This window comes from Pelobates fuscus, chromosome 4 (genome assembly GCF_036172605.1).
Source record: "Pelobates fuscus isolate aPelFus1 chromosome 4, aPelFus1.pri, whole genome shotgun sequence".
In the NCBI taxonomy this organism is placed as follows: Eukaryota; Metazoa; Chordata; class Amphibia; order Anura; family Pelobatidae; genus Pelobates; species Pelobates fuscus.
In genome coordinates this window covers 119,746,895-119,764,862 of record NC_086320.1, presented here as the reverse complement: position 1 = coordinate 119,764,862, position 17,968 = coordinate 119,746,895, and the positions used below count along the sequence as shown (strand labels likewise).

The window sequence follows — 17,968 nt, the reverse complement described above, 5'->3', positions numbered from 1 at the left end:
CAGCAGACTGAAATAAAAGTAAAATTTTACTATTGTAACAAACTGGACCTCGTCACGGGTTTTTGGAGGGGCATACTTTCCAGCCTCTTGCCCTGTGACTATGTACCAGTCCACCCTGTCAGGGTACCTGTGGTCTCTACCTCCGAAAGAGGTAGAGACTTAGCTGTTCCTCCATCCAGACGGACTGATGGCTCCCTTCCCCGCGGTCTATCCGGTCATGCTAGGCCGGCCGCGAGGGAGTGACTGCCTTTTACAGCATCTAGGCAGGAAGTAGTCATCAGGACACTCCCCCGGAACGACCTGTCAGTCAATTGCTGCAGGACCAATCAGGACGCCTCGGAGGCGTGGTTACTGCTCTGAACAGGGTATTTAACAGAGCTTCTTTCATTAGCTCATTGCCCTGTCGTGGTTCTAGCTTGTTCTAGTCACTCAGTGCTTGTGTATTCTATTATCCCTTTTGGTTTTGACCCGGCTTGTTTACCTTACTCTGCTTATCTCTGTTACCCTTGATTCGGCTTGTCTCTCGCTTACCTGTCTTCTGTTACCCTCGACCTCGGCTTGTCTTTGACCATTCTATACTGTACTACTTACGTTAGTACGGCCATTCTAAGGTCCGGTATACGTATCTGGCTACTGTTTGTACTCTGCGTGTTGGATCCCTGTCCCGATCCTGACATTACGACAGGGCCAATGGATCCTGCAAGTACAAACAGTCAGCTGGCTGCTCCTGATCCTAGGTTTGAAGCCATGGATCACAGAATGGATCAGATGGCGCTTGCGCTACAGGCTCTATTAGCTTGTGCCAATAACCCACCAGAGGAGATACGTAATACCCCTGTTTCTCCTGTCGGTTCAGGTCTAGAGGTAGCCACAGTGGGTGCTTCTTCTCACATTACCCCCCCAGTACGCTATGGTGGGGCTCCTGAGAAGTGTCGTGGTTTTTTAAACCAAATTAGTATCCACTTTGAATTGCAACCTCGCTCTTATCCTACAGATAGGGCAAAAGTAGGATTTATTATCACCCTACTCATTGAGAAAGCTCTGAGATGGGCCAACCCACTATGGGAGAACGATAATCCATTAGTTTATAACTATAACGCATTTGTAGCTGCTTTTAGAAGAACATTTGACCCTCCAGGTAGAAAGGTTAATGCAGCCAGATTACTGTTGCGCCTGAGACAGGAGAACCAAACACTGGTGGATTATGCACTAGAGTTCAGGTCTCTGGCGGCAGAAATCAAGTGGAATGAGCAGGCGTATATGGATGTATTTTTGAATGGCCTATCTGATGTAATCCTTGATGAGGTTGCTACCAGAGAACTCCCTGAGAATTTAGAGGATTTAATTTCGTTCATCTCTCGTATAGATGAACGTCTAAGAGAGAGACAGAACACTCGAGAGAGGAACCAGAGACCTTCTTTTAGGTTAGCTCCCGCTGTTCCAAGTCCTGACTCCACGATATCTTTGCTTACTGAACCTATGCAGATAGGGTATACCCGCCTCTCTGAGGAGGAAAGACAGCACAGGAGAAGAGAGGGTTTGTGTATGTATTGTGGAGCCAAGGGTCATTTACTCTCGAACTGTTCTAACCGCCCGGGAAACGCTCGCACCTAAGTCTCTCTAGAGGACAGGCCTTGGGTGTTTCTATTTTGTCCTCTACTCCTGATTATAAAGATCACAGGCTTCTGCTACCAGTTTCCTTAACTTGGGGGAAGGAAGTAGTAAGGGCTATGGCATTGATAGATTCCGGTGCTGCTGAGAATTTTATCGACCAAGCCTTTGCTAGTAAGAACAATTTCCCATCCCAGCTAAGGGAGACACCTTTGGCCGTTGAGGCCATAGATGGTAGACCACTACTAGACCCTGTTATCTTTCGTGAGACCATACCCATTAATTTAAATGTGGGTATCCTACACGTGGAGAATTTATCTCTTATGCTCATTTCGTCTCCTTCCGTTCCCATAGTTCTGGGGTACCCATGGTTGAAAAAACATAACCCTATTATCGATTGGGAGTTAGGAGAGATACTCTCGTGGGGCCAGGGCTGCCAGGATCGGTGTTTGTGCAAGGTTTCTCCATTAGCTAATATTAACATACCGGAGAATCCTACTCAGTCCACAGAAAGACAAATACCAGACCTTTACCTAGACTTAAGGGCAGTGTTTGACAAGAAGAATGCCGATTCTTTGCCTCCACACAGGTCATTTGACTGTAAGATTAAGCTTCTACCCGGCACTATGCCTCCGAGGGGCCATGTATATCCTTTGTCTGTTCAGGAAAACTCGGTTCTAGAGGAGTATATTCGGGAGAATTTAGAAAAGGGATTCATCAGGAGGTCTTCTTCTCCGGCCGGGGCTGGGTTCTTTTTCATTAAGAAGAAGGATGGCACGCTGAGACCTTGTATCGATTACCGAGGTTTGAATAAAATAACTGTCAGAAATGCCTATCCTATCCCACTGATTACCGAGTTATTTGATCGTCTTAAGGGCTCCAAAATCTTCACCAAGTTAGATCTCAGAAGGGCTTACAATTTGGTGAGAATCCAGCAAGGTCACGAGTGGATGACGGCATTCAATACCCGGTATGGCCATTACGAATACACTGTTATGCCATTTGGACTATGCAATGCTCCTGCAGTATTTCAATATTTGATTAATGAGGTACTTAGGGAGTTTCAGCATGATTGTGTTATTGTTTACCTGGACGACATACTAATACACTCTAAGGAGATTGAGACTCACCATAGACAGGTCTACACAAGCTGCTGCAACATGGTCTATATTGCAAATTGGAGAAGTGCAGTTTTGATCAGTCTCAGGTAGACTTTCTTGGATACGTGATTTCTGGGGAGGGTTTTAAAATGGATCCTGTAAAACTTCAATCTATTTTAGACTGGCCCTTGCCCAAAGGACTCAAGGCTATCCAAAGGTTTATTGGTTTTTCCAACTACTATAGGCGCTTCATTAAAGGATACTCCTCTATCATTGCGCCTATTACCAATATGACCAAACAAGGGGCTGATACTAAGTTCTGGTCTAAGGAAGCTCTGGGTGCTTTCAAGACTCTCAAGGAACTTTTTGCCTCGGCTCCCATTCTAGTCCATCCTGATACGACTCTGCCTTTCTTGCTCGAGGTCGATGCCTCTGAGACAGCAGTTGGGGCTGTTCTGTCTCAAAGGTTAGGGGTGGATAAACCGTTACACCCTTGTGGTTTCTTCTCTAAGAAATTTTCTGGGCCTGAGAGCAGATATGACATCGGGGAAAGGGAACTGTTAGCAGTCATTAAAGCCTTAAAGGAGTGGAGACATTTGTTGGAGGGGACCCTACACCCTATTACGATTTTGACGGACCACAAAAACTTGTCCTATATTGGGGAGGCTAAGCGCTTATCCTCTAGACAAGCTCGTTGGTCCTTATTCCTGACTCACTTCAATTATGTACTGACTTACAGACCTGGTTCTAAAAACTCTAAAGCCGATGCATTATCTCGCCAATATGAACCTTCTACTGTACCTGAACCAGTTCTTTCTTCTATAGTTCCGAAATGCAATATCATTGCTAATACGAATCTCAGGATTCCTTCTCCATTACTGGCCGAGATCATTAAGTTGCAACATCTAGCACCTAAACAGACTCCTGCGGGCCGTCATTTCGTTCCTCCTGCTCTTCAACTGGAACTTTTACAGTGTTTACATAATAGCAAGATGGCGGGACATCCTGGTATTCGCAAAACTTACGCGTTGATCTCTAAGGACTTCTGGTGGCCTGCTTTACGGAGGGATATTGAGGAGTTCATCGCTGCATGTGAAGTTTGTACTAAAACCAAACAACCCCATACGCTTCCATGTGGATTCCTGCAACCCTTGGAGGTTCCAGAAAAACCATGGTCCTGTTTGGCCATGGACTTTATTGTCGATCTACCTATCTCTAAAAGACAGACTGTTATCCTCACCGTGGTTGACAGGTTTACTAAGATGGCACACTTCATTCCCCTGCCTAAACTCCCGTCTTCTCCCGAATTGGCAGAGATATTCGCTAAGGAGATTTTTCGCCTACATGGGATACCCTCTCAAATTGTATCGGACAGAGGCTCCCAATTTGTTTCCCGCTTTTGGAGGTCCTTCTGCTCTCAACTTGGTATTAAATTAAACTTTTCTTCTGCCTATCATCCTCAGTCTAACGGAGCTGCTGAACGTACCAACCAGAAAATTGAACAATATTTACGATGCTTTGTTTCTGAACACCAGGATGATTGGGTCGGTTTGATTCCTTGGGCGGAGTTTGCACACAACAATCTCGTTTGCGATTCTACTCATTCAAGCCCCTTCTTCATGAATTATGGTTTTCATCCGTCTATTCTTCCTTCGGATTCTCCTTCCCAGTGGGTGCCGTCGGTTGATGTTCATGTTGCCAATTTGAGGAAGTTGTGGGATCAAACTCGACAAATCCTTGTGCACAACTCTATGTTGGTCAAGAAACACGCTGATAAACGTAGAAGGGCGGCTCCGGTCTTTGTTCCAGGTGATAGGGTATGGCTGAGCACGAGGAACATCCGTTTAAAAGTGCCCTCCATGAAGTTCGCTCCTCGTTATATTGGACCCTACAGGGTGCTGACCCGTATCAATCCAGTTGCGTATCGTTTAGCTCTTCCTAATACCTTACGCATCCCGAACTCGTTTCACGTTTCATTGCTGAAACCACTCATATGTAACAGATTTTCCTCCACAATAGCCCCTCCTCGCTCCGTTCAGGTGGAGGGTCAGGAGGAGTATGACGTTAACTCTATTATTGATTCTCGAATCTCCCGGGGGAGAGTACAATATCTGGTTGATTGGAAGGGATATGGTCTTGAGGAGAGGAGTTGGGTACCTCAGGAGGATGTTCATGCTCCCTGTCTCCGCAGGGCGTATCACTCTCGCTTCCCATCTCGTCCCGGGTTCATTCCGCCCGGTGGGCGTATCTGAGGGGGGGGGGGTACTGTCAGGGTACCTGTGGTCTCTACCTCCGAAAGAGGTAGAGACTTAGCTGTTCCTCCATCCAGACGGTCTGATGGCTCCCTTCCCCGCGGTCTATCCGGTCATGCTAGGCCGGCCGCGAGGGAGTGACTGCCTTTTACAGCATCTAGGCAGGAAGTAGTCATCAGGACACTCCCCCGGAACGACCTGTCAGTCAATTGCTGCAGGACCAATCAGGACGCCTCGGAGGCGTGGTTACTGCTCTGAACAGGGTATTTAACAGAGCTTCTTTCATTAGCTCATTGCCCTGTCGTGGTTCTAGCTTGTTCTAGTCACTCAGTGCTTGTGTATTCTATTATCCCTTTTGGTTTTGACCCGGCTTGTTTACCTTACTCTGCTTATCTCTGTTACCCTTGATTCGGCTTGTCTCTCGCTTACCTGTCTTCTGTTACCCTCGACCTCGGCTTGTCTTTGACCATTCTATACTGTACTACTTACGTTAGTCCGGCCATTCTAGGGTCCGGTATACGTATCTGGCTACTGTTTGTACTCTGCGTGTTGGATCCCTGTCCCGATCCTGACACACCCAGCGGAAGAGCTGGCATCTAGGCAGAGAGCAACTGGTCTCGGCCCTCCCCTTTCCCATTGTCCAGGACCTGACTACCTGCAGGCCACCCTAGCAGAAGCGCTGGCAACCGGGCAGAGCACAGTTAGCCTTTGCCCTTCCCTAGTTCCTGGATCAAGGACCAGGGGAGTGGTCTGTCTGGTCTTGGAATGTTGTGTCACTGCTTTGTCCATCAGAAAATGTTGTTTTGAGCCTCTAGTGTTGTTTCCAATTCCCTCCTGGGTATGGCAAATTTATTGACTCATATGCCTATCAATCTTGGAGTCTAAGATGCCTGACAAGACCTTCCATGTGTAGTGGAGCCCTAGTCCTAACAGGGACTCTTCTCCGCTGGATCCACAAAAGTACAATCAGCAACAATAAAAACACCAAAGAAATATCCCACCTCCTCCCCAGCAACTGGAAGACACACAGTTCTAGGAGTACAACTGGTTTTATTCCTACCACACACGGCTTTTATACATTGCCCCTAGCATGGGGTTTCTTAGTCACAATTACAGGGCTGTTCTTTCCAAGATCCTCTGTGCCTAAAAGAGATAATTGCGTGAGGAAAAACTATAACTTAATTATCCCTCAGGTACAGAAAAATCTACAATATTTTGAAATATCCAAAAATCAATTTTAATAACTTCAGAACACCACGAAAGTCATATCACCGAATAGCTTGGATCTGAGTGGACACTTTGTCAAAATATCACTCAGATCGCTTTGGTAGTTCGGGAACGCCATTTGAATGAAGTTTTGACCGGTCGGCCATAAGGTGATACCCCAAAACAGTTCCATAGAAAACAAGGCAATGACCGTTCATCTTTCAGGGGTTCTCACACAAACACTGGTGAATTCATTCCCTGCTGTTAGGGTACAAATGCTCCCCCTGTTCGGTAGTTTATGCCTCACGAACACCGTTCTAATTGTTCAGGAAGTTGCATGGGCAGCGGTACCAGTTTCCCGGGAATTCGCGGGGTCCTGTATCTGAAAATAGTTCCACGCATTGACAACCATGTGCCACTTCCCTCGTTTGGAAGACAAAATGTCCGCCAATTGTTTGAACATGTACGTTCAGTTATACGAATGGCGGCCACACAGGGGAAGCACTTAAACTAATAACCAATTTGTGGTTAACAGCCAGGGGTGGTCGGTGATTATGAAAGTGTGAACAAGGGGCCACACAGTGAGGGGGTTCGGTAAACAGATGGGGCATACGGACAGCTGAACAAAAGGGAATAGAAGTATGTTGGAATTCTCCATTTTGCTACACCATGTGGTTGGGAGGCAGGTTATTGATTAGTAGTTAGATGGCTATTAAACCAGAGTGCTTCATACTTAGTATTGTTCTGCCGTTTTTGGTTAGCCAGAGCCTGTTGCTTGTAGCTGGTTCATTTGTGCTGTTAGACGTTCATGCAGCATGACCAACTCTTCATGCAGGCTACTCATTATTGGATATCTCCTACTGTAATAGTTACTGATTCCTGCTGTGGGAACATGTGGTGGTCTGCTTTCAAGCATAGTAGCCACTGGGCCTTATTTTTAATGTGCCCATATATGGACAGATCGTACTGGTTTCCCAGCATCTGATATGGACCTTGTTAATCTGAGCGATGTCCAAGTCTGCATGAATTGTTCGTATCATGTTACTCTCACATTTTGAGGTAGATATATTTTTAACTTTCTTGCCAGAGACACTTATTGGTAATGTGGTCTGACAGGATTATTTGGTAAAGTGAGAAATGTTGTGAATTCAAGATGAATTTTAAATTTAAGACCAAAATAGTCAAATTAGAAGTGCTAAGAAAAACAAGTGGTAAAATATTCATATGTGAAAAATTACACTCAAAAAACACAAAACTGTACAGATAGATACAGCAGTGAAACCAATCACTACATTTGACTATCAATAAAATATATATATTTTTAAATGTATAAATGAACAGCACACGCAATACATAAATATAATGTGTATAAGATTAAATTCCTTCTAAAACTAAAAAAGAAAAACATACACTATCATAGTGCAATATGTTAATGCAAGTAAATGAATCTATTTTAAGGAATAACCATGCAGTAATTGGCAAATATGCAAATTGTGTAGTCATGATTGCGAGGTATGGATGCACACCTTGGCAATCATATATACACGATTGCCGGCATAAAGAGGTTAACTAGTACACTCCTGACCCCTAAAGCACTTCAGCTTGCTGACATGCTTTATGTGTGAGGAGTGTGCCCTCTTTTATTTTTTCAGTTTACAAAAAGTGCATATTTCAATAGAAATTTTAGAAATTAATCTTGTTACGCAACCTAAGGTTATCAATCAGACTGGTCCTGTTTCTTCCAGGTTGTTGAGCTGAGTGGAGCTAAATTCAAGAGCCAGGTAATGGCCCTAGAGCACCTGGCTTGCAAAGACTTTTCATTGAGCTGCATTTGGAAGTATGTGATTAGACAGCCACGGAAAGTTTGGGCTAGGTTAGAGGAGGAAGGCTTGCAAAGGCTTCAAAAATGCAAAATTAAATACATGAATGCTTTATTTAGGGTATATCTACTAAACAGTAGACATGCAATTTGCAAAGTGATGTTATCTGTGTCACCATTGGCTCTATTTCTAAATCTAACCCCAACCTCACCATTGGCTCTATTTATAAATCTAAACCTACCCCTAATCATAACTCTTACACTATCCCTACACCTGTCACTAGGTCTAACTTGGACATCAAACCTAACGCTACCCTAACAGCAATCCTAACCCTACCCTTAACCCCAACACCAGCCCTAACCATTTGTGAGTTCTTTGTACTGTGAGACCACTGCTTGAGTCCCTGCATGCTTCTGCATGCGCCCCTTCCAATCACACAGTGATTGGTGCTGTGCAAATGGCACATAGAGAAAAGGACACGGATGAAAAATAAAATAAAACATTTACCGAGCTTGCTTAGTTGGTGATATAGCATTATCTAGTGAGAAATTAGTTAATACGAATTAAGTGAAGGGAGGTTAGAGAGATTGTATTTTAAGTGATAATGGAATATCAACTAGACTAGATGATAGAGAAGCATTTGGTGAATAAATAATGGTTCTATGCTCTATGTTACTCTGAATCATTCTATATTTCCTCAACTAAAACCACAGTAACAATATCTGAAATCTATTCCCTACTGATTGCATGTAAATGTCATATCCATCTTCTACTAATATCTAGGGCAGCGTTTCCCAAACCAGTCCTCAAGACCCACCAACAGTCCAGGTTTTGTTAGTATCTCCATTGGAGTAAAACAGGGAAGTACATAAATCCTGGACTGTTGGTGGGCCATGAGGACTGGTTTGGGAACCACTGAACTAGGGCATTGGTAGGCAAACTTTGGCAATGCAGATGTTGTGGAGTACATCTTCCCTGATGTCTGCCAGCATTATGGACGAAAGAGCATTATGGTAGATATAGTCCGCAACATCTGGAGTGTTGAAGGTTGCCTACCCCCGATTAAGGTTTATTGTCAACTGATGTCAATAGTGATATCACATAAGATTCATGTAAGCACAACATGTTGGTGACTAAATCTACATATTTTGCTTTCTACAGCTTCTTGGTCATTGTGAAGGCCATAAAATTTTGCCTCAACAAACAGCAGTATATTACCCCAGTCAAAGCATGGATATAGCCCAATTTGGTTTAGACTGAACAGGATGTACTGTCACATCTAAGTAAATAACATTATTTTAAGGAAAAAATAATATATCCAATTTCATTAATAGATCCAAAAAAATCAGAACCTCATTGAAGCGAAAATATATATTTCAGTATAGTTACTGATATATTGGATTGCAATATGCATTAAAAGCAGATGGACAAAAAGTGCTTGTGCTGGCTTGCCTGACAATAAACTCACATTTACAACTCCTTTTATAGGTCTATAGAGCCTTTTTTTCAATGTATTGTTTTCATTGTCTTTGTTAGTGACAATAAAATAATGCACAGACATAAAAGAATGGAACATATTACAAATTATTTTTAGGATAGCATCACAAAACAAATAAATGTGCCAACAATTAAATCAATATAAATAAAACCACAAGTATGTCATTTAAAATAACAATTTTTTTTTAAAATAACAGTAAAGGGGTTCCAAAAATACACTTGATGTCAGACTAAGTTCAGTTCTCAAGAGCTTTAATATAATATTCCTAACATTTAAAAGTATTTTGAGTACTTTTATCTTTAGAATGTAGTGACAAGAGGTTTCTACGTCTAATATATCAAGTAACATGAAGAAAAAAAAGTTTGAGGTGAAAGTTACTTTAAAAATATTTATTTGTATTAAAAGTGCATTAAAATGTTATAATTTCACTTATCTCATCCAGTTATAATGAAAAAACGTTTTGAACAAAGAAAATGTTGATGAGCCTATATTTTCTAAATTACATTTGAGCTCGTTTGTTTTTAAATGTATGATTACATTTGGTTAAATTGTAGAATTAATTATGTTTCATTTGCATTCCTGAAATTTTTCAGCAGATATTCTCTTCAAAATGTTTCCTTCTTTAATTTTTTTTTTTTTATATATGTTTTCATTCAGGTGCTGGGGTAACTTGTCAACCATCTTGAGGACAGCATGATTGCCACAGGAGGTCTCCTGAGGATCTCTGCTCGGAAACAAGATCCTCTCCGACCCAAAAGCCAGACTCCGAAAAAAAAGCGAAAAGCAAAAAAGAAACGCAAGAATGATGTTGTTGTGGTGAAAGGCAAACTTAAACTTTGTTCCATCTCTGGATTAATTGCTCTTTTTGGAATTTTGGTACTTTTAGTTGGAGTTGCAATGGCTGTTATAGGTTACTGGCCAAAAAGTAACTCAGTATACCATGGAAATCTAGGGAAAAATCAAGCCAAATATTCATCAGGTGATAAAAATATAATTAGTGCAAGTAAAAATCAATCCCGGAGGAATCAAAGCAGCTCTGAATCCATTCTGGATGTACCTAAAACAATAGACAGAAACATTACTAGAAACCTTCAGCAGAAAAAGTCTCCTGGTTTTCTTGCTGGCCTGTTTTCTGGGTACTTGCATTCTGATAATCTGAAAGTATTTGGTCCACTTATAATGGGTATTGGAATATTTCTGTTCATTTGTGCAAATGCTGTTCTTCATGAAAACCGAGACAAGAAAACCAAGATAATTAACTTGAGGGATTTGTATTCTACTGTGATTGATGTTCATGGCATGAAATGTAAGGATGGAGCTCCTTTAAATGGATTTGTGAATTATGTACAATCTCGGAGTATGGATGTTAAAGCTGGGGATACATTTGGGGCTGCCATGCTTGCCAAAACCTCTTGGAATTCATCTCTTGGTGGACCAATTACTTTCTCCCCTCCAAATTTAAGAGAGACAAGGACGTCTTCTCCTAAGTTATATCGCCAGCCACCAGATTCCCCCTGTATCGCTGACGCAGTGTACAGTATTTACCGTGAGCGGTCAGCCTCTGCCCTACCATTTGAAAGAGATTTTGGGAGAGATGGAGTCAAAGGTTCCCCCTTAGAATCACCTGATCTAGAATGGGGCAGAAGGGGTATGTGCTCCATTGTTGGGTCCTCCCTCAGTGCATTCACATTGCCCATTGTGAAATTAGATAACTGCCTTTTAGATAAGAAAGATGAACCTGTTGTTGAGAAAAAAAGTGCCAAAGAAGTATCCAGGGGGGAGATTGAATTAAGTTTAACCAATTTTAGCCATGCAGACTTGAACTGGGAAATTCCCAAGACCCATCGGAAATTGTTAAGGCGCCAGAGCACAAGCTGTCTGCCTGACCTTAGGAGATCTACATCACCTGGGCCTTTGTCTGATTTGGGTAGCCAATCTTTAAGTAGCACAGATCTCGACTGTAGCCTTTTGGTGAAAGCTTCAGAACATAACAATACAAAGCCTGTGGTTCTTGTGGATTCACTCACAATAGCACCATTGATCAGGAAAGATTCTCAGAGCTCCGAGTCTGACCAATCAAGCAATAAGGGCTATATTCATCTTGAGGAGGCAGGAACCTCCTTTGAGTCTATTGACACCTCAGCCAATAAAAACCAAGACTGTGAAGAATTTAGGGATAAAGACATGCATTCTTTGGAAGGTACCAGCAAAGAACAAAATATAGGAACACTTCAAAGGCAGTACACTAATAAAGAAAAACTACTGATGCTGTCCAGATCACATGCTAAAATGGATGACAATGATGATGATGGTGATGATTTAGACAATACAAGAATTTAAGGCACACGTGAATACATGTTAGTGTTCCCAGTTGTGTTCCAGAATATACTGTATTACAGGGAACTGGAACTTGCAAATATCCAAAGATTTGCAGTAGCAACAATTTGTATTGGTACTGAAAACTGCATTCTATAACAGAAAAGTAACTTAAACACCTGATTGTAATTTGTTTTTATAATTCAAACCAAACTGTATTAATAAGACAGCCTAGCAGCAGGTCTTTAACATTTACCATGACCTGATTATTTTGACAAAAATCATGCACTTTTAATCTGAAGTTCAATATTTTTTTCCCCATTTTCCTGCTGATGGCATGTCCATAATTCCCTTATGGCTGTAGTTTGGCTTCCCCAAATGTTATGGCAGCAAGCCTGCCTTTAGGCTACATAAAATTAATTATTTTATTTTTGGAAACAAATAGTGGTTTCATATTACCTTAAGGTCTATCTCACAAAGTATACAGATTTATTTAGAAATGTATAAAATATACAGACTTGGTTTAACATTATTAGACTGACATATTATAATCATTTTGGAAATTCTGTAATACAAATGTTTTATTGAGTGTTATACATAATAAATTATAAATATCATAAATAAACATTATAAGAAATGTTTACATTTAAGTACATAATATACAAAAATGGTTATGATTTTGAAAGCATTCTTTAAAACAGGACCAATTGTGGATTTTTGTGTACAATGATAATGGAAGGAATTTTATTATTATTTTGCTAACACAGTATTTTCACAATAGCATGCAACAAACAAATGAACCATTTGATTGGCCGAAGCATGTGCAAAGCACCAATGCATTACACATTGCTCTGTAATGTTTAAAAAGCAGTCTTAAAAGCGGTGTATGGAATAATTTCACACTTGTTTTATAGTATAATAATTTATACAAATAGAAAATAGAGTGCATGAGAAATTGTATTTTTGTTACTTTTCATATTTATCCAGTGTACATATGCATCACAGGGCACATATTTGACTGAAAATTAGCCTTCTGGAGTTTTATATTATAGTTCCTCTTTATTATAATAATAATGATAACTATAAAATGTTTTATTAAAAAATTATTAAAGATATGTTAGCTATCTATTTTCTTTTATTTATGTCACAAACATACATTGCATGTGATGTTCTCAGGTGTAAAAAGTTAATTAACTTTTAGTCCAAGTAAGTTCTGCAAGTTTCATGATATTAAATGACACTTAGGTCACTAAAGGCAATTTGTTTTAGGTATTGAGAGTTTGCTAGAATGTAGCAGACATCAGGTGCATGTTAGACTACCCAGCATCTGGACATCTGTTGATTTATTTCCCTTATAGATAACCAGAGTTGTAAATCGGTAGCAAGCTATCAAAGGAGCTGAAATGTGAGGACACTCAATGCTGACACACTTTTAAGTTTCCTCCAAAGTGAGCAACCCAGCAATGCCTAATGCCTTGATTTTAGCACCTGCAATTCACAAGCCAAGCAAGGCATGTTGTGATCTTTAGTGAACACATGAATCTACAAACTGAGAATCATATCTCAGATGTACATTATAGTAAATTAATTCTTGTGTAGTGATGTCCCGAACGGTTCGCGGGCGAATAGTTCCTGGCGAACATAGCTTTTTTGCGTTCGCCACGGATGGCGAACATATGCGATGTTCGGTCCGCCCCCTATTCGTCATCATTGAGTAAACTTTGACCCTGTACCTCACAGTCAGCAGACACATTCAGCAGCAGACCCTCCCTCCCAGACCCTCCCACCTCCTAGACAGCATACAATTTAGATTAATTCTGAAGCTGCATTTTTTTTGTGTTTGTGTTTATTATACATTATCCTCCATAGCCAGTAACCTGTGTTTATTATACATTATCCCCACATAGCCAGTAACCTGTGTTTATTATACATTATCCCCCATAGCCAGTAACCTGTGTTTATTATACATTATCCCCCACAACCAGTAACCTGTGTTTATTATACATTATCCCCCCACAACCAGTAACCTGTGTTTATTATACATTATCCCCCCATAGCCAGTAACCTGTGTTTATTATACATTATCCCTCCCATAGCCAGTAACCTGTGTTTATTATACATTACCCTCCATAGCCAGTAACCTGTGTTTATTATACATTATCCCCCCATAGCCAGTAACCTGTGTTTATTATACATTATCCCCCATAGCCAGTAACCTGTGTTTATTATACATTATCCTCCATAGCCAGTAACCTGTGTTTATTATACATTATCCTCCATAGCCAGTAACCTGTGTTTATTATACATTATCCCCCCATAGCCAGTAACCTGTGTTTATTATACATTATCCCCCATAGTCATTTATCATTGGACCTAGGCAGCATGATGTTTTAGGCCGGCCCAGAGAGTGAGTGAGTGAGTGAATAATATAATATATATGTTCAGAAACATATTAGTAATATATGTAAATCGGGTTCATACAAAGAGGGTGAAAAGGTATTAAAGAAAAACACACTTATTGCATCAAATTTACAAAGCCAAACTTTTAAAAGCTTTCCTCATTTCTTTCTCGGGATGAGGAATATATCGGTTGTAGACTGAGGATTTCCATCTGCCCAATCTTTTAATAATATGCACTGGAGTGTCAGTGTTGAAGGAGACCGAAGCTGCCCCTACTCTAAATGAAAGACCCGAGACATGGATACAACCCAATCTTAGGAGTAGTGTTCTGATGTAGAAGATGAATTTAGCCGTCGTCAGAGGGATTCAGTGAGAGTAGTGGTGAAATATGTGTGGTATGACTGAGTGTGGGTAAGTAAGAGTCAAGTATTTTAACTGGGCACTAGTTCTAGGTAAGATAAGGTGGTATAGCGGATGGATGAGTAGTTTGGTTCGTTTTAGAGGTTTGTAGAGAAAGTATATAGTGATCATGATTTTTAGCGATATCCAATATTTTTAAGGTGGTCTCAAACAAACATAAAATGCTATATAAAATTTGTGGGAATATCGAATAGTCGTGTACAGTAAATCAGAGAGGGCTCAGAATATCGAACCATCGATCGGTAACCTGGATGAAGTAGGGGGTCTATCTGTTTTATTAAATACGCAGTAATATGCTTTTAATGGGATAGGACGTTAGGAAAGGTGATTGGGATAAGTGGTTGTGGCTGTATTTACCTTATCCTGGGACCGACCTGGCTCCTAAGCTTGAGCCGCGCGTGGCTGGATCACTCCTGCCTCCACACGAGCAGCATGCGGCTTGATCTCCTCTTCTGACTTAGCCGCGTGTACTGATTGCAGTGATTGGTCACGTGGCCCACCTGGCACTAGGAGCATGGCTCGAGTCACGAGCTCGCTCTTAAAGGGGCAGTGGGAGCCAAAAGTTGATTCAGGCTTCCATTGGCCCACGTCATTCCAGCACCCCCACACATGAACGTTTTGGGGGCGTAGGCATGACGTGGGCCAATCACTGGTGTAACAGTAGTGTACATTAGAAAAAAACATAGAAATTTGACTGTGAAATAATAGCAGTCAGTTTCCTTCACACGTGTGCGTTTCAGGGCCTGCCAGGGCACAGTGTCACACCAGTGCAACTCATATCTGGTGTAACAGTAGTGTACATTTAAAAAAAAAAAAATACAGGAGGCTTGTTGTCACCTTTTGGGGACCCTTGGTGTTGTACGTGGCTGGATGGAGGAAGAGACCTTCAATGACATCAGTGAGGACAAGGAACGGGACATGGCTAGCTTGGTATCCAACCTTGTGCAAATGTGGAGTTTGCGGTTGTGCAAATGGACTGTTTGCAGTTGTTTGCGGTGCGTTAAACGAGGAGTTTGGTCTGTCACTGTGAAGCGGGCGTAACCCTTACACTACCTGATCGATACAACATCATACCTGATGTTTTAAAGCACGTTATTCCAAACAATTTAGGAATGTTAGGTGATTTATGCCCTTTATGGAAAAAAGACTCTGCATCAACTATGTAATTTGCCATGGGAGTTTTGCCATGGATCCCCCTCCGGCATGCCACAGTCCAGGTGTTAGTCCCCTTGAAACAACTTTTCCATCACTATTGTGGCCAGAAAGAGTCCCTGTGGGTTTTAAAATTTGCCTGCCTATTGAAGTCTATGGCGGTTCGCCGGTTCGCCCGTTCGCGAGCATTTGCGGAAGTTCGCGTTCGCCGTTCGCGAACTGAAAATTTTATGTTCGCGACATCACTATTCTTGTGTCGAAACAGGTGGGTTCTTGGAGAGGTTTTGTCCAGAGGAAGCAAAACAATCATTTCAACATCTCACTTAATTTATACACAATAATCAATTAAACCTTTTAGATCAGGACCATTTAAGGTTTGCTATCAACCTAAAAAAAAATCTGTGCTAGAGGTCAATTGTTAGAAGTGCACCGGTATCTGTTTACAAATGTGCTTTCAAAACTTTCCAAAAACATTTTAAACATAGCCTGTGACATGAACCCTAACATTAGATCCCTTTAGGGATCTATTCATTAAGATTCTATGCTATGTCCATGCTAGTGTAAGCACCAGCTAGTTAAAAAAAGAAAAATGTGTCCTCTTAATAGTTAGGCATGCCATTTTTTTTAAATTATTATACGGTTAAATAGTTACAAACTTTTTGAAGGGAAAATACAGGTGTTAAGCCATTTTGAGTAATGTAGGTATCAAATAACCTCATGCTACTGCATATTTTATTTTAACTGCACCTCTTCTAACTTTGTACATATTGCCTACCTTGAAGATGCTATATTATAATATTGTTGGCACCATTACAGAAATGTAATGAAAGTCTTTAAAGATAGTTGCTAGATCCCAGTTTTCTTATAAAAATAGCAGTTGGGAAAGTAGTAAATTATATTTATACTAAATACGAGTATTATTGTTTTAACTTAGAACCCCAGTTGTCTATTTAGTAACTGGTTTTATTGATGTGAAAAACATAGGTAAAATAGTGATTTAAAACTATCCAGGTTGCATATATCATTCTGTATTATGGATTTCAAGGACACATACATAAAAAATAATTTGTACATAAAGGGGCTGTTATTATATTTTGGATAGTGCCTTAACAGAGAATTCACATCCTGTTCTATGTTTGGCATGCCAATATACCGCTACTATGCATCTAAGAGCTATAATTGCCACTTGTGAATGCTAAAACATGTATTTTGTTGTGTATAATTGTCATAACAGCTGCTGTAGCTGATGTTCAATAATACGTTTTGAACATTATTAGAAATTAGGGTAGGTGCAGGTTAACTTTGTTCGTCAAGATTCATAACCTGTATTTAATAATTCCCTTTAAAACTCATGTTAACCATTCCTCCTGTTTCAAAATCTACATTTCTCAAGAGTATATGAAGCTCTGAAAAACATTTTCGTCCCTAGTTTGTAGAAAGTTTTGGAATTGTTCCTGTAAAGTGTCAGTTAACCTGTTTATAAATGTAAGCCATTAGCAAGAGACTATTGATAATTGCTAACCTTTACAACTCATATGATTGTGAACTAAAGACTTTTTGTAGGTTAAACATTATTACAGAATAAAATGCATAAGCCAATCTTGCACTGAACCTCAACATTTTGGTGCTCCTTTGGAACAATGTTGGCTAGCAAACTCACCTTTATCAAAATCCGACTTAGTATTAAATCATTATGAATATGTGAATGTTTGCAAATTTATTTTAGCTGATGATCTGCTTGAATAAGCTATATTAATTGTGAGTGATTACCTAAGCAAATACTATGTTTAATGCACTCTAAAAGTGCAAAGCAACAGTGATCTCATAGGAATTCTGAAATATGTCTGCCATATTGTATTTCATTTCATTGAAACAACTTGCCACTTGCATATCATCTCTTGGGTTTATTAAATTATTGTATAGTGATACACTTTAAATAAAAAAAAACAAAATATTTCTTCATAAGAAATTCATACCTGAACTTTGAGTGGTAGAGGGAAAGATGGCAAATAGACATTAGGAATATCAAATTCAATAGCACAAAGTATGTTTGTATTATATATATAATGTTATAAAGTGTGTTGCACTTATACAAAGCAGTGTTTCTGGTCTTCATTTCGATATCCCAAGAGTGTAGTTTGGTTTTAATGAGAAAATGTCTAATACTTACCATTAACTTGACAGTTATAGTAT

At 40.4% G+C, this 17,968-nt stretch overlaps 1 protein-coding gene across 2 annotated transcripts in view; it reads left to right on the top strand.

The window, feature by feature from the left end:
- The window catches only part of TMEM200C (transmembrane protein 200C), a 47,237-nt gene extending 34,395 nt beyond the window's left edge, over positions 1–12,842 (top strand). For both annotated transcript variants that reach the window (XM_063450461.1, XM_063450462.1), the window contains exon 2: positions 10,145–12,842. In XM_063450461.1, coding sequence (XP_063306531.1) covers positions 10,181–11,827 — 1,647 coding nt within the window. In that variant the 5' untranslated portion in view covers positions 10,145–10,180 and the 3' untranslated portion in view covers positions 11,828–12,842. The remainder of the gene's footprint in view (positions 1–10,144) is intronic.
- The last annotated feature ends 5,126 nt before the right edge of the window (positions 12,843–17,968 follow it).